Source organism: Rhipicephalus microplus, unplaced genomic scaffold (assembly GCF_043290135.1).
Source record: "Rhipicephalus microplus isolate Deutch F79 unplaced genomic scaffold, USDA_Rmic scaffold_67, whole genome shotgun sequence".
Lineage (NCBI taxonomy): Eukaryota > Metazoa > Arthropoda > Arachnida > Ixodida > Ixodidae > Rhipicephalus > Rhipicephalus microplus.
The window spans coordinates 562,171-584,324 of record NW_027464640.1 but is presented as its reverse complement, the minus strand read 5'-3'; the positions used below and the strand labels follow the sequence as shown (position 1 = coordinate 584,324).

Sequence of the window (22,154 nt, the reverse complement as noted above, 5' to 3'; positions counted from 1 at the left end):
CCCTGAAACTCCATATATTATCCATTCAATGGTGCCTGAACCTCAGAGTATGGGTCGTTTCGGTGTGTCAGTGGTATGGTAGCATCCAGCCCTCAATAATCATTTGTGGAGTTTTACACACCAAAAGCACGGTGTAATTATGAGGCACGCCATAGTAGAGGGCTCCAGAAGATTCACCTACCTGGAGTTCTTTAACGGGCAGTGACATTGCTCAGTACACGCGCCTAGTAAAATTTCGCCTCCATCGAAATACGGCTGAAGCACACGGCTCCGAACCCGTGACTTTTGTGTCAGCAGCCGATAGCCGCAGCACTATGCCACCGCGGCGGACGGTGTCATGTCATCGCTAGTGGCACTCGTATCTCTTGGTGTCAATAGTACGATTGCTTCGCGGTAGTGAGGAGTGTCATTAAATAAAAAAACGAGGCCCTCTAGTAAGGACACCTGCATAAATATGTACCATTTCAGATATTACCCAATGGAAGGAGCGGGTGAACAGGTGTCCAAGCACAATTCCGGCCACTCCTCTGTCAGGGAGCGGACGGCCGCGAAGTCAAGACATGGTGGAGAGCCCGCCAATGACGCTTCATCCCGTTTGCCACCGCCTGGCGCAAGCGTGGCGTCCAAGGGCTCAGAACGCGACAAGACCAAGCGGACGCCGAAGAAGCAAGCCACAGTACCAACCAAGAAACTCCCTCAAGAGATCGCGGCATCGATTCAACATGCTTGGAAGTAAGAATTCTCACTGATTTATACAGTGTAATACTCACCAATTTCTATAAACAATGTCACGGTTTCACTCCGAGGGTGATGCAGTGAATGTTATAACAACAGACTAGACCGTTATAAGAAGTAAGGTTTATAGCAAACCCCTTAAAGATCCTATCTGACGTAAGTGTACTAAATGCTGGCCGAGAGGTCTAGGGCATCAGATATGAGCGAAGTTATTTTTATTCCGAAGACATTGCGCGCGTGCCAGCGCCCTTTTGATCAAGGTTCGCACCCTCTTCCCAAACGCCCCCCCCCCCCTCACCCCAACCCTGGCACACTCGATGCTCCTTCGCCCAACGGGAGCCAGCCAGCACGTTTCGTCTTTTCTTGAGCCACGCCCATCTGCAGCCTTCGCTAGTGCTCACGCGTACACATGTGACATGCAAAGCAAGGGGCGACACTCGATATGAACTTATACAGGACATGACGGCGACGGCATGTTCTGTGTAATGTTATGTTCAGCCTCGAGAGTCAGCATAATTGCTACCGGAGCTATGGTGACCCCCCCCCCCCCCTTACTTCTTTCCCACTTGGTGTCCGCCTGCAATGAAGTTCTTTTTCCTATTCCATTGTAGCGCTTGTCGTCATTCCTGAAGACTCTGAGCGACGAAAATGCACACAGAAAACAAACAAATAATCATGCCGACATTGCATAACTATGATACGTACTACCGTGTCAGGGATGTATACGCAGCATTGCATTACCACTTAAAATCCACCTGCAGCACGGCATTAAATCTTTCGCCGCTGTGCTATTATGGCGAACGTTCTTGGAAATTAGAGGGTAGGGGGATGCTAAAATATTCTCGTTACTTCTAGCACTGTATGCTTCAGTCAACGTAAACGCAAAGCCGTTCGGTTCACCACTAACATTCGAAGTAATGGTACAGAAGTCAGAAAGCATGGACTGGAATATCAAAACATGGTATCCGTTGTACGTGTAAGTCAGAAGCATGGACTGGAATATCAAAACATGGTATCCGTTGTACGTGTAAATTTTGCGTTAATTGCCTTGAAGTGTCGCTACAAAAAAAAATGTTCATACTGTGGTCACGGTATTGCGACGCCCCTTTCGTCGTTTCTGAGGTAGTCACTGATAATGGTCACCCGAGAAAGAAACCTGACGCTGTTTGAGAGCAGTAAAAGAGGGCTGCTATAGTTCCCCGTCCACATAAATTACTGTTCAGAGGTTAACTGCCCAAGAACAGAAAGAAGGCGCTCCGCAAATCGCCAGCAACTCTGTCGACTCCACGTTCGTCTATAGCCTTGAACAGTACGATTCTTTGAAGTCCTGTAGGAGCCGCATCCCGTGATAAGACTTCGTTGCACAGGGTGCTTTCCGGCGCGCTAGCCCGTATCTGCTGCGTTACGCGCAACATCCGATCAGCGCGCCACTTTTGGGCTTCGCCTGAGGCGCTTGTCGTGCGCCGCATCCGGCAGACACATACGCACAACTTTAGTGCTGCTTCACGCTCCTCCCGAACTGTTCCTTTCAAACGTGGCACGGACAGATACTGTGAAACTTCTCCAGGACAATAAAACCTGCACTTTTAAGGGCGTATTTTTGGAGGGCCCTGTCTATGGAAAAAGCAAATGTCAAATGTTTTGAAAAGAGATGTATTATAAAGTATTTTTCAGGCTAACCCAAGCCAAGTTGTAGAAACTGCTTGACGTGCAAATACACTACATCTGCATGGTGAAATTGAGTGTCATAAAAAATGCTTGAATATCTAATAGATTAAATAGAGCTAAACGTTAAATGCCATATGTACAGTAATTGAATGGATCGAAGTATTTTTATGAAGGGCTGTTCTACATACAACGGATCGACTAGCATCATCTTGTACGTGCTTCGCCAGTAATTGACGCTTTGTTACCTTGCACATGTTCCTTGCACATGTAAAGCACCACAATTTCAAAGCATAAGACCTTGCCAGACCTGCAGCGACTGCTCTTTTTAATTGGTGTCCCCAGCACAGAAACAAAAATGTCGGCGTTGCCCATCAGAACCATTGAGTAATGGCTCCGTATATAGAGTACCTTATCTTTAATTTTACGACATTACGAAGTTAACTTAGATGGATCAACATTGATTTCCAAACGTGATTGACCAATACAAGAGAAACACGCCTATCTGCCCGCTATTGATAACAACATCGACACATGCTTACGTGACTGTTATCGATGATGCTCAGTGAAGCAGGATTCTTGCCCCTTGTTCAGAAAAAGAGTTTACCGTTGCCTTGTCGCGTCATTCATTTTTTTTTTGTGAAATACTGCAGGCCAAAAAGGCCCAAGCAGGAGGGGCACAAACACAAACACAATATCAATACATGAGTGACACAGCTTCACTAAAATACATCTGTGTAAGAGGAGAGCGAGTAGAAGAGCAACATCAAAACAAAAGAAGCACGCGATCAGTACATGAGTAACACAGCTTGACTAAAATACATCTGTGTAGGAGAAGAGCGAGTAGAAGAGAAACATAAAAAAAAAATCAAGCAATATTGGGAGGGGGGGGGGGGGGGTCAAGATTCACAGAATTAAACATTGGGTTCATCAAGATCGAAGGTTTGAAGGAAATCAGAAGGCAAGTTATTCCATTCTGTTACAGTTCTCGGAAAAAAAGAAAACTTAAATAAATCTGTCCGCGCAAAATACGGAGTTAAAGATCGTACATGAGAATGACGAGTTTGCCTGGTCGAAACTGGGGTAACGTAATGTGATGGGTCTAGCCCAAGTTTATTGTTAATTAGTGAGTCCAAGAACTTTAGACGGAGAAGCTGGCGCCGCGATTGTAGCGTCTGGAATTCGTTATCTCGCATTAGTTCAGTAACTGATGTACCACGACCATACTTTGAGTAAATAAAACGCACTGCTCGTCTTTGAATCTTTTCGAGGGAATATATGTTAGACTTAGTATGCGGATCCCATACAATACAAGCGTATTCAAGCTTTGGACGTACTAAAGTGTTATAAGCTAATAGTTTCACTTGCGACGGGGCGTCTCTGAGTTTGTGCCTTAAAAGACACAGTTTACGGAAAGCCGATGACGAAACATCGGCAATGTGTGCATTCCAGGACAACTTATTCGTTATCGTTATACCTAGGTATTTGTATTGACTGACTTCTTTTAAGGGTTGGCTTTTGGAGGAATAAGAAAACTGAAGGGGATTTTTCTTGTTAGTAATTCGAAGGCAAACAGATTTATCGAAATTGAGCACCATGCCCCATTTGTTACACCACGAAAGAACATTGTTAAGGGCATTGTCGAGAGCAACCTGGTCATCTGGCGAGTGTACATCTGTGAAAATAATGCAGTCGTCTGCAAAGCCATACGTCCCAGAGATTTAAAGCCATACATCCTAGAGATTGGGCGAACGAGGGAGGGTGGAATCGGCCCTCCACCGTTTTGATGGTGCCGTTGGAGAGCACACACCAAAAGTTAACGCAACTGGGCTTTGACCTCTTCCCTCTCAGTCGACAAATTATTCCTCACGTCGAGTTCACAGTGGTACTCTAGCGGGAGGGCGTCTGGGAACTCGGGGTAAAACTCAGAATCGAACCCAGTGCCCTCCGCCTCCAACGTGGAAGGCGCTGGGTTCGATACCTTGTTCCGCCGGGTTCTTAGCAATATTTATGCCCTGCCTTGCCGCTCGCCGTTGCGAGTACTTAAATACCGAGAGAGCGTATTCTCCTTTTCACACTTTCACCTCCGCCCCGAGTGCTTACGGCACACGTGACTGCATAGACTGGACACGTCTCGTCGACTCCGGCCTCCGTCTGGACTTTCTCGACTCGAGGCAAAAGTGCTTTGCCGACTATGGCTTGGTGTCGCCTTCACCAAAGCTTTCGCCTTCCGAATCGGCATGGAAGACGGTGCTGCTTGCGGTTATTGAGGCAGCGATGAAACTATAGAGCACGTTTTCTGTCACTGCTTTCGTTACAGCGTCCAAAGACGGCAACTAGCTGCTGCGTTAGCTCGCCTAGACGACAGACCTTTGTCGGAACAATCAGTGCTTGAAAGGCGACGTGATCTGTGTGCTCACAGAAAATCAGTGAAGGCCTTACTAAACTTTTTGCGTGGCAGTGGCCTATTGTATAGACTATAGCACCCCAGCACCCCCTTTTTTTTGTGCGCGTCTATTTTCCTCTCCGCTTTCTTTCCCATCTTTCTTCCCCCTTCCCCTAGTGCAGGGTAGCAAACCGGATGCTCCAATTTCTGGTTAACCTCCCTGCCTTTCCCTCATCTTATTCTCTCTCTCCTCATCTTCGCTACCCAAAGACACTGAGCCTTGCGTCCTCATGGGTTCGCATGAATAAGCGTATTTCATGTTCACAAACCAATATAATACTGCGTGTTGCAGAAATAAGTATTTCCTGGCCTAAACCACTATCCCTTGTGCACTGAGCTAGGTGATGTCCGGTGATCTGAGAAGCGTGGTGCTGAGGTCTGATTCCAGTATGGTTGAAGAAGACCCTATTCGTACTCGAGAAATACACCTCACAGCGGGTAGCAACTGATACTGAGAATTTGGTTAAGATGCTCTTTTCCAGGAGGTGGCCCCTTTTTTCCACTAGCTTTTGTGATTCACAGTTTTTTTTTTCCTCAATGACGTTGCTCCGTCCGAGCTTATGGTTTGCTGACTCGAGTGGCTCTCCTAACATGTGCCCCCACTAGCTCTCTATCTGTTTTTCACTTAGCCTACAGATTGTCCACATGATCTATTCTGCCTAAAAGCTCAATAAGAAAGACGTAGGTGACAGCTTATATATACACTATCACGTTTAGCTTGCAGTGTGCTTGTTTTGCAAGCGGGCTAGTTTTGATGCGTGGTAACAAACGACCGTTACCTGCACAGTCAACCGATGCTGCAGCTGGTCCATTTAGAAGTAAGCTGCAACGGGAGCGCCACAAGTGATTCGATGAGCTATACAAAGACGTTATATACCACGCCATGTCACTCGAAGACGTCATCGAGTTGTGCTATGCATGCGACAGGAATAGATTTCATAGCCTGGTTCACGAAATTATCGTTCCCTGAGTATACTCTTCATCTTTTAACAGCAGAGCTGTTCAAGCCGTTAGTTACTCCGCGCAGAGGGAACAGAAATGGTCGTCGTCATAACCGGCACGCACTCTTTTCAACCTCCTTGACTACTACTACTACTACTACCACTACTACTACCACTAATACCACCACTACTACTACTACCTCCACTACCACCACTACTACCACTACCACTACCACCACTACCACTACTACCACTACCACCACTACCACTACTACCACTACTACCACTACCACTACCACCACTACTACTACTACTACATCGTTGCCTTCATTCTTCTGCTTCGCTGTCAGAACACGTGCTCCGATTGCGACGACGCGCTGTCCGACAACTATGATGGGCGAGACGGCGGGTACAGAAGGAGAGGAAAAAAGAGGAATCCATGGGGGGGGGGGGGGGGGATTTTTTCACGGCAAGGTGTCAGTCAAACCCGCATACACACGATCACAAGGCGAGCGTCATAATCACTCGGCTTTCAGGCAAACTACTGTATACTATAGCGAGGAAAACGGAAAGGCAAAGTGAGTGCGATGATGACGGAAAAGATGAGAAGATAAGGTGTACAAAGAGTGCGGGAGGAAGAAAGAGATAGAAATAGAAAAACAAAAAGAGATAAATATATATGAAATGAATTGATAAGATGATAGAAAGCTAGAGAACAACTACAGAGCGGGAGAGACAGAGGGACAAAGAGCGAACGAAGCAGAAATTGAGAAACAGACAAAGAGAGGGAAGAAACAGAAAAGAAAAAAAGATACAAAAACTATTATAAAGAGCACGCATAAGGATGTAAAGTACAAGGTAGCTAGTGTAAGGTGAAAAGGTAAAACTCTAGCCACGCCAACACCAGATAGGTGCCCAACAGTGCTTGTGTGACTTGGTCATGCGATGCTTGACTAAAGGTGCTAGTACAAGCTGCAATATATATATATATATATATATATATATATATATATATATATATATATATATATATATATATATATATATATATATATATATTCTATGCGTGCAGGGCATGTTTCCCCATACGGCAATTCCGCTATTTGACACACAGTTCTGGTTCATGCGTCTTCAACAGACCCGCAATACGGTATTTATTAACCGATGTTTGGTCGAATCAAACACAACAAAGCGAGTGCTACATGCACACGGTGGAACGTGCCATGGTGTGTTTAACACGCTTGCGCGCTGACAAAATATTTTCCGTATCCTTACTGCGGATGACTTGTTATTCGAAGAGGCTTTGAACTCGAAAGTCAGCGTCATGTTCTCTCGCTATTTCCGTTCGCGCACCTGGTACTGAACACAGCATAGAAACCCGTTGCCGTCAAACAGTCCAACGTTTACTCATCACCGTTACGCTATTCACCAGGCGTTTCGCAAGTTAAATACCGTGTTTGTCAAAATCGACACATCATAAATGTTTTCACACGACCAGATTTCATCTTGTGTGCAGAAAATCCAACAGCACAACATCCTTGCGTGCAAAAGCTGTGAACTTAACTTCATCCATAAGGCACGGTGATTTCGAAGCACAGCCCAACGTCTTGCTTGGCTCTAATTATGCAGTCGATTTGACGACCATCGCTAAATTTTATAAACTGAAAAATCACCTACTGAACAAATGATATGTTCATTGCAATGTGCATGTGTGTTGGTTACTATTGGCAAACACCCCGCAACGCTTGAGCGAGCGAATGATGCCCCAATTTTATTCCGAAACGCAATTAGAACAAGTTCACGTTCGTGCATGAGAAACATGCGTGACTATCCGGCATTTCTCGCAACAAGATATTACAACAATGAGAACGGAACAAAAGCAACTCTTGCGTCAACATTGGCACCGCTGTTCTGATCGAATGATTTCGTAGTTGCGCTGACACCTTAAGGAAAGGTCAGTTTTGAGTTGCAAACAATTGTCCTTTACACTTTTTTTTATCGTCGCCACATAAAAATCTCACTCTACGGCTAAGATAACAACGCATGCAGTCAATCTGGAGTTAAGTAAAAAAAGAAAAAAAGAAAGAAAAGGCGGGTAGGGGGGGGGGTAAGGGTTACACTATTGTGCGAAGCTTACGAAACAACGAAGCCGGTTGATCTGAGGCGCTAAACGCAGCCCTCTTCGCTGATGCTATGTCTTGCCATGGCTAGACAACGTGAAGTCAAACCACAGCTCGTCACAGACCATGCAAGAATGTCCTAAGTCCAGCGCCAAAACTAATGTGCGAAGTTGCCCGTGGCACACCCGGCAGAAGCGCGGGCCTTTTGTCACTCGTACTTGGCTCGCGCCATGCCGCGAAACTCGGCGTCGCTGGACGCGGCTGATAAGTAATAGCACGGAAAGTTTTTTGTGGACACCTGATGTTTTAAATTGAGCTTTATGAGTCAGTAAGTCAACGAACTTTATTCACAAATTGCCCTGAGGAGCCGATGCCACTCAAGAGGGCGGGTCGGCTGCACCCACGTTGGGACAGGAAGGGCATGCCCCTTCCCCCAACTGCAGGCCCTCTGGAGCTTCGCTCCTTTAAAAAAGAAATTCTGCTTTGAATAACACTATAGTCTTCTGTCACCATCTGCCGCAGACACTACCACTGGCCGAGCATTCGCTTGTCAAAGGAGTCGCGGCTTTGGATCGGCTTGGTCGCCGTGCAAGTGTTCGTCGTGCTCTACATTGTGCGGGGACTCAGGGCCGCCGTCAGAGGTATGCATATCACATCGCGCATGCGGCGTTTGCCTCTTTCTCTCGTTCCTATGCGCCGTTTAACCACGGCCACTCGATCTGAGATCGAGCGGCCATAGCAGGACTGACACGGTGGCTCACCTATGAAGGTATTCCGCGGCACAGTGACGAGTCACGGCTTCGATTGCCAGCCGTGGCAATGTCACGGCTGGTTTCATGGCAATGTACGCGCAGTCAAATCGCTCTTGTACCTGAACTGGTATAGCGCATGTGGCGTTTGCCTCTTTCTCTCGTTCCTATGCGCCGTTTAACCACGGCCACTCGATCTGAGATTGAGCGGCCAGAGCAGCACTGACACGGTGGCTCGCCTATGAAGGTATTCCCCGGCACAGCGACGAGTCACGGCTTCGATTGCCAGCCGTGGCAATGTCACGGCTGGTTTCGCACAGTCAAATCGCTCTTGTACCTGAACTGGTATAGCGCATTACGGGGAAGAAGAAACGGCCGAGCAGACCGACACAAGAGGACAGAGCGCTAACTTCCAACTGAAGTTAGCACTGTGTCCTCTTGTGTCGGTCTGCTCGGCCGTTTCTTCTTCCCCGTAATGTGCTATACCAGTTCAACTACGACGAACCAACTCGCCCAATCTTCAACACTCGTGCGTTCTTGTACCATGTTTTGAAGCATGGTAAATGATCACGTGATTGAATAGATCTTGCATCTGTATTCGTCTTAACTTCTGATATATGTGCACTCTTTGTCTTAAGCAAATGACTATGCTTTAAGTACTATCTTACTTCAATTTTACAATCACAACATGCCTCCCAACCAACGTCTCTTGGTTCAAAAAAGCTCAGCACTAAAAAAAAAGGTTAGTTCGTCGTATTGACAATTATCACGCCAAATGCGCTATTCGCTGATTCTCTTAAGCTTTTTCAGCCTAAAAATATTAAATTAAGTGATTTATGTTTATTTCTCGGAGATAGTTGGCCCAGAAGGTTGCGCGTAGCGTGCGAAAAATCAACGGCGTTGAAGACATAAAAATTGACAGCCCTTCGTTTTTCTCGGTATGTTTGTCCCGCTGCTTACGTTGTGGCCAACAATAAACCAGGGTTTTGTCCGGCATTCCAATATTAAAGGGACTTAACCAGCACGGGGTGTGGAAGGCTGGGGAACCTTATAATGTGGGGGGACGTCGGGCAGATCTTTAAAAATTATCGTGCGGGAGGGGGTACAGTATTTGTGGTGACTGATCTCTTTGTCTTTACTGTTCTGTTTCACGTGATTACGAAACGTGCCATTCAAGAGATGAAAGTCTCGTTCATTAGTCTCATGGTAAAAAAATTTGAGGATGAAACGTCGCCACGCTGCATTACCATTCAAAAAAAGAGAATAAGAAATAACACCTATATATCGCTTATACGCACTCTTATTTCTCTCAGTATCATTGCTTCACCTGGGGATGGAAGGTCGCAAGGAATAGCGAACGGATCCTATCAAATCACTCTTCGCACTCATGCAGCTCAGAATTCCATGGGCTCGCTGACCCAAGCGCCGCTCGGACGTTATACGGCCGACTGGAATTCCCTGGATACGCGTCCGCTGCCCGCCTGGTACGACGATGCCAAGGTGGGAATTTAGTGTCAAAATGGTGTTATGATTGTGACTGTAGCGTTCCACATAGAAATATAGGTTCACCACTGCTGTTTTCAAAGGGCTCTACATTGCGACAGCAAAAAGAAAAAAAAACTGATAAGTGCCGCGTCTCTGTGCACGCTGCCTTCAACGCAATGCAGGCATCTCCTAAACACAGTTGTCAATTACGTTTCATGTTACCTAAGTAAATCTCAGCCGGGAAGCGATTTTAAATTCAACGGAATGCACGCACTTCCTATAATGAAACATTTATAATTTCAATTACGTTTGATGTTACTTAAAAAAATCTCAGCCGAAAAGAGATTGTAGATTGTTCAATTTAAAGACACGCACTATTCGATCTTTCTTAGGCATTATACTTTGTTTAAGTACATATTTAAGTAAGCTACCCTGAGGCAGAGTACACTTACGCGTACGTGCGTTCACGTACATGTACACACTAAAGCACACCATACCTGCGCCCGCAAGCAAGAAGGGGCACCTATGGCAAGGCTAGTGCCACATTTGCAGGACGTAATCATAATAGCAGCCTGCTCAAGTAGTCCTGCACATATATACTTCACTTGCCCTTAACGTAACGGTAGTGTAATTGGTAGCTTTGAATATACTGAACGATCTCTGTTTGCTGTCAGTATTACAATTCACTGCGATGTTACCAAAGGTACTTTAGCACATCTTCCTGTGTACATCATTATTCATGTAGTTAATCTGCTCCAAAAGATATATATACATATATACAAACACACACACACACGTGCGCACACACATACACACACACACACACACATATATATATATATATATATATATATATATATATATATATATAATTCACATCTTTTTAAGTCTGCCCTTAAGCATAACAATGTTCGATTCAAAAATTCACATGCAAATTTGCTCTTTTTGGTATGCACCTGTACCTGTCTTCCATTTTTAAGTTCAGAAGTACTTTCGTATTGCCCCACCGCGGTGGTCTAGTGGCTAAGGTACTCGGCTGTTGATTCGCCGGTCGCGGGCTCGAATCCCGGCTGCGGCGGCTGCATTCCCGATGGAGGCGGAATTTAAATGTTGTAGGCCCGTGTGCTCAGATTTGGGTGCACGTCAAAGAACCCCAGGTGGTCGAAATTTCCGGAACCCTCCACTACGGCATCTCTCATAATCATATGGTGGTTTTGGGACGTCAAACCCCACATATCAATCAAGTACTTTTGTATTTGAGCAACCACTCTCGTTTGGCTATGCGTCCAAATATTGGTGCACGAACGTGGCATTATACTTGTCATTGAGAAGTATTTCAGTTGAATGAAGCGAGTTTATAATTGTTGACGTTTAACGTCCCTAAACCACAATACAAGACTGTGACACCGCAGTAGAGGACTCCGTAAATTTCGACCATCCGCGGCTCTTTGAAGTGCACCTAAATCTAAAGGTACGCGGGCTCCGAGCATTTACGCCTCCATCGAAGAATGAAACCGGCGGAAAAGAAGCGAGTCAGAGGTGTGCGAATCCGATTCGCGCGCAGGTGGGTGTTTTCGTGCACTGGGGCGTCTACTCGGTGCCCGCCTTCTACTCGGAGTGGTTCTGGTGGCACTGGCAATCGAACCGCACCGACGCGGTCGTGGACTTCATGGCCCAGAACTACCGGTCGGACTTCACGTACGCGGAGTTCGCACCCCGATTCAGGGCAGAGTTCTTCGACCCGCGCCACTGGGCGCGCCTGTTCAAGAGGGCCGGCGCGCGATACGTGGTGCTGACCAGCAAGCACCACGACGGTTACACGCTGTGGCCCTCCAACGTAAGTCATTCATTCATTCATTCATTCATTCATTCATTCATTCATTCATTCATTCATTCATTCATTCATCATTCATTCATCATTCATTCCTCTTCCTGTCAATTTCGCTCTTTCCATTTTACCTCTTCGTTCCATCTTTCATACATACATTTATTCAGCCCTCTTTCCTTTCGTATCTTCTCCCATTTCTCGGTATTTTTCCTTCGTCGAGATTCTTTCTCCACAGAAAAAGTACATTTGGGAAGCAAAAAAAAAATTATCATAACAGCCTTAAGAAATTTCGGAGCTGGATAGCCTTCTTAACTTCTCTTCGCCCTTTTAACTCGATAGACTTATAGAGCTCCTTTCGCCGAAATTCCGACATCGTTGGAATGTGAGCGAGATATCATCATCTTGTTCGTGACCAATAAATCGAGAAAGATGTAAGTAAAATAAGCAGCGAAAATTTCCGGGTCCAAGTGAGGATCGAACCCAACTGCGTGCAGAGTAGGTGTTCTACCCCAGAACCACAATATTTGTAGAGACTGCCTTGGAAAAAAAACAAAAAGCATTATAGGAATCTTATGTAGTGGAAGCTTGAGTCTCCTTGGCGCATCATATATTGCGTAGCAGCAGCGTAGAATCACAACGACGGTCTGGCCTTCCACAGCGCTCCGCACTTAATAAGCCACAGGTAGCGGGATAAATATTTATTGAACGCATAAATTTTACAGGCCATTAGTGAAACATAATATAGGCTCTTTAGAAAATTACTTCGGGCCCATTAAAGCTAATGCCAATCGAACATATGAAGGTCGGGACAAAACAGCTTTCCTTTTTTGCCAAATGGCCATCGTAATATATTCCGAACCCACCGTACTTCTACTTTGTTGCTCTTTGAAACTGCAGTTAAATTTTTACGCAAATGATAAACACTTAATTTTAGAACGTGACCGAGCAGCCTGCTTATTATTTTTTCAATGAATAGGCCTATTTTATGTAAGACCTCTCGGTAACGACCTCACATATTTAAATGAACCAAATTAATGTCTGTGGGTTTCTTGACAAAACGATGATTGTATTCTCCAAGTCATCGTCGTTATCCAGCTGTACACTGCCACTGTGCTGTCACAGTTATATCGTAGTGTTGTCTCCAATTGTTGCATATTTGACCTCAAAGTTGTGTTTTATGTTGAAGGACACTTCATGGCCCATTTAAGGCCACTTTAATTTCACCCACCACGTTATATTGTAGAAAATGAAGCAGCCCATCACGGAGCTTCAAAATAGCACAGTCAGTTCTTGAGCCACGTGCGTATATTACACAGGCGGTTTTAATGCCAATCTCGGTACATCTGAGGTATTCTTGTTCATTTCTATGTTCGTTGCTTCAGTGCTTGTGTGGGTGTGTGTTTTTTTCTATGCAACGCTTATCAATTAGCCACTGTTAGCGCGAATGGTTCTGGCACGAAGGTTATGATGACAGCCATTTACAGCTTCAGAACGACTGGCCAAACATTGTACCTTGCCTAACAAATCGCTAACATATACGTCTTTTACTTTTTTTTTCCTTATTCGTTGGAATTGGGGAGAGAGAGAGAGGAGATATCGACTTGCACCTGCTTTCCCCCACATCATCCACGCTTGTCATTGAAATATAAACAATCGTTTCGATTGACTTGATCACCTGACGACACCTCAGCTACAGTCTTCATTTCTTCCGTCCCGGGATTAGAGACACCATAAAACGCGGCAAATTCGCGAAAACGCAGGCCGGGCCAAAATTAAACACTTCCACAGTATGCGAAATTGTTCTACCATGAAAATAAGCCGAAAAACGCAACAAGCGACTGGAAAATTCTACAAGCGACTTGGCGAAAAAGAAACTGAAACTGTCATACTATAGGCGGAATCAAAAATTGTGGAAGAGGGGCATCGTGCAGTGAATTAAAGTGGCGGGCCTAGCACCAACAGCAGGGCCACTCTTTCTATATATGTTCACCTAAAAATTGTGTAAAGGAAAGCTCATTTTGTTGTCATGATTTCAGAAGGATTTATTCTATACATATCGTAATATACAGTATTTCTTGTAACTATTGTATTGTTCTGTGACATTCGTACAAGTGTTATGCTGCATAATATATATATATATATATATATATATATATATATATATATATATACCGAAAAAACTAAAGCGTGAAGACTTACTTATGAAGCGACCGACCACCACAAGAAGACCCACAACGAACAAACCTCTGCTTGACTTAGAGCACAAACTTCCCCAATGTAAACAAAATTCTTAAACGACATTACAACATTCTGGAACAAAGTGAACGTCTGAAACGCGCATTCCCATCCCCTCTAGGCATCGTTTACCGACGACCACGTAACCTCAAAGACACCCTTGTCCACTCCCAAATTAACACATCACCCCCCAATAATTCATGCCGCCCTTGTTCAAAGCCACGATGTCTTGTACGTAAGGCGATGCGAGAAACAGACAAAGCAACCAGCACGTAATCCAAGTTTTCGATTAACATACGAGGAAACCTAACATGCGATTCCTGTAATGTGGTATACCTACTCGAATGCAACGTGTGTGGTATGCAGTAAATCGGATAAACAGAAACACCATTTAGGATTCGCTTCAATAATCACAGAGCCCATGCAAAATCAGCCCCAAGTCTATCTCTATCAAAACATCTCAATCTTCCTGACCATGCATTCGACAAACTATCAGTAATGCTCTTAGAGACGGGATTTAAATCATATCGAGAACGTGAACAACGAGAGTCATACCTCATACACCGATTTAACACCCTCGATAGAGGAATAAATGAGAATCCTGGTACACTTGCAGCAATTAAAGCATTAGAAAACAATAACGGCAACAATATATATATATATATATATATATATATATATATATATATATATATATATATATATATACTCGTGGAAGAAATAAAGTTTGATTTGAATTGATCTACCACTGAAATGCGGCACACTTCCGGAGAGCAAAGTAGAGGGTGACGAATGGGAAGAAATATACCATATGTGATCAAAACACTGGAAGCCCTCGCATTGTCTGTGGCAGCAGCGAAATACGCGTGAAATATGTCAGTCGCCATTATCCTAAATCACAATTACGTAGTTTTACGCACAAGCATAAAGCACTAACTTGGCCAACTTTCGCTACCAGTTACATCGTTCGTTTGCGCAACGACGGATCCAGCTACCGTAGTTACGTACACTTCGTAGCCTTCGTCGTCCGCATAACCGTACAAACAGTTTGGCCAATATCAGTGGTGTCTACCAACGCCACCACACTCGCCAGCTGGAGCAAAATTAAAGCTAATAGAGAAAACGTGACGTTTAAAAGTATCACGACACTCGTCGCACTGCGCCTATAGTTCGCTTTTGAGGTTAGCTCACTCCTCCTGGCTGCTCTCGGCGTCGAAAAAGCACTCTCACTCGGACACTGGATGGCAATACACCTCCTCCTGTTCGACCACTGGAACACGCCGGCTCCGATGAGAACACCTCCCGAGTGCTTTGAGTGCTCCTCTTCTCCTAACAGAATTCGGCATTAGAAGGTTCGCTTGAAATTCACTTTAAAAGAGCAGAATTTCGGGCCATTTCGGGCTGCATACTTGGCGAAATTAAACGCATTAGACGGGACAACAAAACGAGAGAAAGACGGGTTCAGTCCTGTCTCTTTCTCAATTTGTTGTCCCGTCTATAATGAGCTTCATTTCACGAAGTTCGCTTAACACGCTCTCTCCTGCGTTCTCTCGTATGCGCTCGCTCGAAGGTCTCGTGGAACTGGAACGCCAGGGACGTGGGTCCTCGGCGAGACCTAGTGGGGGAACTTGCCCGCGCTGTGCGCGAGGCGGGCGGCTTGCGGTTCGGCCTGTACTACTCCCTCTACGAGTGGTTCAATCCACTCTACCTGCGAGACAAGGACGCCAGCTGGACGACCGACCATTACGTCAGGGCCAAGGTCACACCCGAACTCAGGGACATCGTGGAGACGTGAGTCTGCAGTAGGCGGAGGATGTGTTCTGGCTGACCGAACTAATGATGTGCGCGCGTCCTGATTGTGTGGGGGGAAGAAAATATTTTGCCAACCCGTGCAAAATATTTTCTTCAATTTTAAAGTTTACGTCGCTGAGCGTCAGCGAGCCAGCCCCAGCGCTATAGACATTATCCCGACGAGACAACGAAGTTCCACTGAGTTTCCAAACCCGACGTTCAGCATGCCACTTAACCGGCAGCAATCACTGTCAGGGGGGCTGGGAACAATGTACTCATCGATGTTTACGTGTACCACGAGCAGATGGCAGATCCGCCGCTAGTAAGTCGCCTACCCATGACGTCACACCGCCGTGACACGTCATGAAGAAGCCACCCCTCACAATCGAAACCGATAGTGTCTATTCAAGGGAGCAGTATAAAAATATATATATGCGATGCATTTCCACGCACCACAGCATTCGTTCCAGAGTTTTCACGACTAGTGCTCCTATTTAGCGCAACGATTCCAAAATATTTAAAATTCTTGTCAGTACTCCTTTAGTGCGTCAATACTCCGGCATGATCGTGAATCATGCCGTAGTGGAAGATGACGGATTGATCTTCATCAACTGGTGTTCTTTAATGTTCACCTAAATGAAACGTGCACGGATTTTCTTTACATTTCGAGCCCATCGAAACGCGGCCCCCGTGAAACGGGAGTCGTACTCGCCTCCTCGAACTCAGCGGTGCAAACCGTAGCTCTCAGTGTCTCGAATGTCTCGTAATTCTGAGGTATACTACAAATTCCAAAACTTCGTCACGACGCTTACGACTGTTTCACGGCTATTTGCTCACACGTGCGTTGACGTGTTACCGTTCCAAACGTAGGCCGTGTATAGTAGTCATCATCATCACGGAAAGATGCCTACGTGCCGCCGTGTGCCCGTCGTTAAATGTGACCCGTTCAGGAATGTACGGCAGTTGCGGAGACGCTCGCTAATAAACATGGTCAACTCCGTGATTGTGGAAACCAGGCGGGCTGTTGTTTTCTGATACTGTTCATGGAAGAAGAAAATGATCGCGGCATATCAATTTATCTTCACCGCCCAAGGCTTGGCAGAGCATACGGGTATCGATTCTGACACCCTCCTGGAAGTATCTCGTCAATGGTATTCGAGCTTCCACTCAACTTTTATTACCATAATCAATGACATAACACGAGAGACTATAAAAATAATAATAATAATAATAATAATATAATTGTTATTGTCATGACTTCCACAAGGCGATTCCTGCTCCCTTTGATTGATGTGTGTGGTTTTAACATCTCAAAACCACCATATGATTCTGAGACACGCCGTAGTGGAGGGCGCCGGAAATTTCGACCACTTGGGGTTCTTTAACGTGCGCCTAAATAAGAGCACACAGGCCTCAAGCATTTTCGCATCCATCGAAAATGCAGCCGCTATGACCCATACAACGTTCTCAAGGAAAGAAAAAAAAAGGAAGAACGGTGACGAAGGGCGATTTCTTTTTCTCCGGTTTTATACGCTTCCAACGTCGTCGACCGTTACCTTCGTACACCGTTCACAGCTGCTGTATTTCGTTACAATTATGTTCTCGCTATTGTATTGATGTCTGAATCATCACCATCAATCGCTCGAGACCATCGATCGTAGCGATAAATGGCAATGCGGTGACGGTAAAGAGCATGCCAGGTTTCGTTCATCTTTCTTTTTTGTTTATTTTCCTCTTTCGTTCTTTGTGGCATCGATGATACGTCACCGTTAGTGTCAATACCGCCACAACTGTATGCCCTGCGTAAGAGTAGCATGGGATGGGATCAATGGCCCAAATGTGGCATATTTGTTGTGGTAGTCTTCACCGTTAGTGTCAATACCACAACTGTATGCCCTGTGTAAGAGTAGCATGGGAAGGGATCAACGGCCCAAATGTGGCATATTTGTTGTGGTAGTCTTATCACTGTTCGGTACGTGTTTCGAGCAGACATACGACGTCGTCCATATGAAACTGCCCATAACTGTCCTTATTGGCAATACTGATCTGCCTCATGCTTCCTCCCCTCTAATGCTACGGAACCGAATTTCCGAAGCCTTCAGTTGGTAAAAGCAAATAATCATTGGTCATCCGGCATGATTAATGATACGCCCAGCCTGACGATTAGTTGAAAAACTTACAAAAAATTCCAGCCTAAGACGTTTCTCTGAATACAAACCACGTGGTTTCAATGTAAAGAGGGTTTACAAAATGAATTGTCTTTTATTAGTAAATTACCATATGAAATTCTCAATAACACCACACTCTCGTAAAGGAGACACTTAGTAAGCAATAAAGGCATCGCGGCTGTGTTCTAGTGGCTAAGGTAGTCGGCTGCTGACCCAGGGGTTGTTGAACTGAGTCTCGGCTGCGGTGGCTGCATTTTCGATGAAGGCGAAAATGCTGTAGGTCCGTGTGCTCAGATTTGGGTGCAGCTTAAAAAACTCCAAGTGCTCTATATTTCCAGATCCCTCCACTACGGCGTCTCTCATAGCCAAATGGTGGTTTTAGGACGTTGAACCCCACATATATATCTAGTAATCAACAAAGAAAACGCACAAAATAACTGACGAACGGTGACACCGCCTTGAAGTAAACGCGTCCACTCAACCTGACTTCATAGATTCTGACGACGTCTGAGTTAGGGTACATTCAGTTATTTATCGGCAAATACGAATTACGCTATGTTCTAGGAAAGCCTAACACACAACAATGCAAGCTTCAGAAACATTTCTTATTACAACGTAGCAATAGTATGAACAGCACGTCGGAATAAGCGACCCCACGCTGACGAACAGGCATCGCGATTGGGGAGGCAGATTTATAGAAAATTCTTAAGCTTTGATTCGTCATTTCCTCTTCTAATGATAAACCAGCAATAGCCAAACACCGCCAATCAAGTTCGCAAACCAAGTATGTCACTTTGGTGGTGACCTTTGATGGCCACATTTGATTGGTCACCTGTAGTTCATCTTTGATGGTGAGCTCTTCACCGGTCATCTGGGAGCAGGTACCGGCCAGACGTGATTTGGTCCGACGGCGACTGGGAGGCCCCGGACAGCTACTGGAACAGCACGCACTTCCTCGCCTGGCTGTACAACGACAGTCCCGTCCGGAGCAGCGTAGTCGTCAACGACCGCTGGGGCGTCAATACCAGCTGCCGACACGGAGACGTCTACGCCTGCCATGACCACTACAACCCGGGAAGACTGGTCCCCCACAAGTGGGAAAACGCCATGCCACTGGACAAGGGTCCGTACAAGCTCATATGAGCAATTGTCGTTCGCTTCGGTAAGCGCGCAAACAAGGGCAAAGGGAGGTGACGACAACGCAAGCACTTAGTTCCAACTGACCATTTATTCACGGAAACGCTTGATATGAACACTTTCTTTATGACGTCACAAAAACGTAATACTGATATCACGGGAACATGTTCAGGAAATGTGCTTTTTTTAGATGACAAACTAACGAATAAAATTGCGCTCACACACGACTGAACCGCCTTTGTAATCAAATCCGCCTCTATTATATCCCTCACAATTTGGCTTCTATTCCCAGCTACCACCCTACACAAATCATACAATGGTTTACAAGGCTATCCATTCTTTATTCCGCATTCACGACAATGCGCCAAAGGATTGCAGTAACGATAGCTCTCCAACTTCCTTGTGAGTTCCGTAGGTCTTTGGTTCCGACACCTACCAGTCTGGCCGATGTAGGTGAAGCCGCGTGACAATGGTACCTCATTGTATACTTAATTCTGACGCACACGATACAGCGTGCATAAGTGTTCGGCGATGGAAGACCAACAAACACAAAAGTCAGTGCTCCTGTACCTTTGTTACACCAGCCGTCGGATGCCGAGACGCTTACAAGTGGCGCAGCGCCAACGGTATCTTGTCATGTCGATAAAAAAAGACACAGCAACGCTACACCTGAAGCAGAGTTTTCGGACAGTGGGGGTGTGTGAAGCGTGATGAAACGCGCCATGCGCTGCTTGCTTTGTAAAACGTTGACATTTACGTTCAAATAATGTTCCGACAAGAAAAAAATCACGAAACACGCAAGCTTTAATCCCACCAGCAAGAGAGCCAGCAGTTCGAATAAACCCTGATTGATGCTACCTGTCCGTTTTGCAACCGACAGTAACTTTCATTCATCGCGCAATTAAAGTGGTTCTAGCCTATACCGCACACTCCTATACGATTGTTCATTTATTACTGCAGAAAGTAGCAGAGAAAAGGCACTCCATTTTTCATGGATAAATGTCAACAAGTGGTATAAACCGATGTCATTTGCCCGGGCAGGAGTTTATTCTTTCTCTGGCACCTCCTGAGACTATTATCACCTGTTTCAACACAAGAACATCAAATTGAGTTTCTCGGTCAACGTTTTTTTTTTCACGCAGGCGATTCGAACACCGGTGGTACATGGGGCTACCGCCGCAACATTCGTGTCTCTCAATACCTCACCATCGAGGAGCTGATTCACGAGCTGGTGTCCACGGTCAGCTGCAACGGCAACCTGCTTTTCAACATCGGACCCGGCAGCGACGGTACCATCTCGGCCGCGTTCGAAGAGCGCCTTACGCAGCTCGGCGCGTGGCTCGACGTGAACGGAGAAGCCGTGTACGGTTCACGACCGTGGAAACACCAGAAGGACCCGCTGGCCTCCCACGTCTGGTACACGTCCAAGCCCGGCGTCCAGGCGTCCGCTGGCTCCACCGTGTACGCTTTCATACTGAAGTGGCCCAGAGGAAGCAACCTCACGCTGGGTGCCTTGGAGTTGACTCAAGGAGCTAACATCACCATGCTCGGAGTTCCAAACCTGCGGCTGTCCAGCGTCGCGCAGAAGAACAGCAGCGGCGCACGGGCGTTGGTGGTCACGCTGCCACCTTTAACGCCGGACATCCTGCCGACACCATGGGCATGGGTGCTCAAGGTAGAAGGAGTAGCGTGAACTGCTTCGTCGGATTGGCGAATGGCCTGCTCGTACATGTGCATCCATAACAGTGCATCAAATGACGGGAATAATTCTAACAGTGGCTGCACTTGGTGACCTTTTAGCTAATTGCGTGTTCTAACTTTTGCGTGGAATAAGTGGATGAATTACACGGTTCTTGATGATGCGTAAAATAAATTATGACATGGCTACGCACATGCAGCTTCTCTTTTTTACTTGTCCGAGCACTATAGCTTAAATTTTGAGGTTTTGCGTGCGGAAACCACGATGTGATTACGAGGCATGCCATAGTGGAGAGCTACAGAAGTTTCAATAGTCAGGTGTTTAGGTGACATGGCACTGTACACGGGAATTATAGCATGTCGCCTCTATCGGAATGCGACCGCCATGGCTGGGATTTAACTACCTCATTTCGGATCAGCAGCCTCAGCTCCTTATTCAAAAGTTGAATGCGTGTGCGAGGTAATTACTTTGTCGTAATCATCACGCCCGGTATTTCTGGCAGTAGTGACTTTGCAGTGTTTAGTGTCTTGAACCGTAAATAGCGACAAAAAAAGCAACAACAAAGTTTAGAATATGGAGAGGATGCTTGCAATTCAAAGTTTGTCTTTCTCTGTCTACTATTGATATGTGGGATTTAACTTCCCAAAACAACCATATGATTATGAGAGACGCCGTAGTGGAGGGCTCCGGAAATTTAGACCACCCGGGGTTCTTCAACGTGCACCCAAATCTGAGCACACGGGCCCACAACATTTCCGCCTCCATCGGAAATGCAGCAGCCGCAGTCGGGATTCGATCCCGTGACCTGCGGGTCAGCAGCCGAGTACCTTAGCCACTAGACCACCGCGGCGGGGCTCTCTGTCTACTATCTGGCCCGTTTTTTTTTTTTATGTGAGGACGACATGTTACTACTGCTGACACCTATCTTTCTGCTTCATTCGACCATGACACTTACAGATCGTAAACGAAGTAATGGCGACACTCTGAGTACAGCAATGTGGTTTCTTCCCCGAGGAAGAGTGTAACTTGGAACTGCCGACAACGCTGGTCTACATATCTAATCAAACAGTGCTTTATACAGCGGGGATCCCGCGGACGTATGCAGTAAGCTACAGTCGCTGAGACAAAGTGACGAAAGTCGCGGTCATTTGCCCT

At 45.9% G+C, this 22,154-nt stretch overlaps 1 protein-coding gene across 1 annotated transcript; it reads left to right on the top strand.

Annotated features, from left to right (window-relative positions):
* Nucleotides 1–473: 473 nt before the first annotated feature.
* LOC142790050 (tissue alpha-L-fucosidase-like) lies at nucleotides 474–21,172 on the top strand. Its single transcript, XM_075885082.1, has 7 exons — nucleotides 474–732; nucleotides 8,430–8,548; nucleotides 10,050–10,156; nucleotides 11,706–11,978; nucleotides 15,775–15,995; nucleotides 19,045–19,286; nucleotides 20,443–21,172. The coding sequence occupies exons 1-7, from the start codon at nucleotides 479–481 to the stop codon at nucleotides 20,991–20,993; spliced, it is 1,767 nt and encodes a 588-aa protein (XP_075741197.1). The 5' UTR covers nucleotides 474–478; the 3' UTR covers nucleotides 20,994–21,172.
* Nucleotides 21,173–22,154: the final 982 nt, after the last annotated feature.

What these genes read in the sequence shown, in the direction of transcription:
- LOC142790050 (XM_075885082.1), top strand. Translation starts at nt 479, where the DNA reads ATGGAAGGAGCGGGTGAACAGGTGTCCAAGCACAATTCCGGCCACTCC. An exon ending in CCTGGTACGACGATGCCAAG is followed by an intron (nt 10,157 to 11,705) that starts GTGGGAATTTAG and finishes ATTCGCGCGCAG; the next exon opens with GTGGGTGTTTTCGTGCACTG. An exon ending in CTCAGGGACATCGTGGAGAC is followed by an intron (nt 15,996 to 19,044) that starts GTGAGTCTGCAG and finishes ATCTGGGAGCAG; the next exon opens with GTACCGGCCAGACGTGATTT.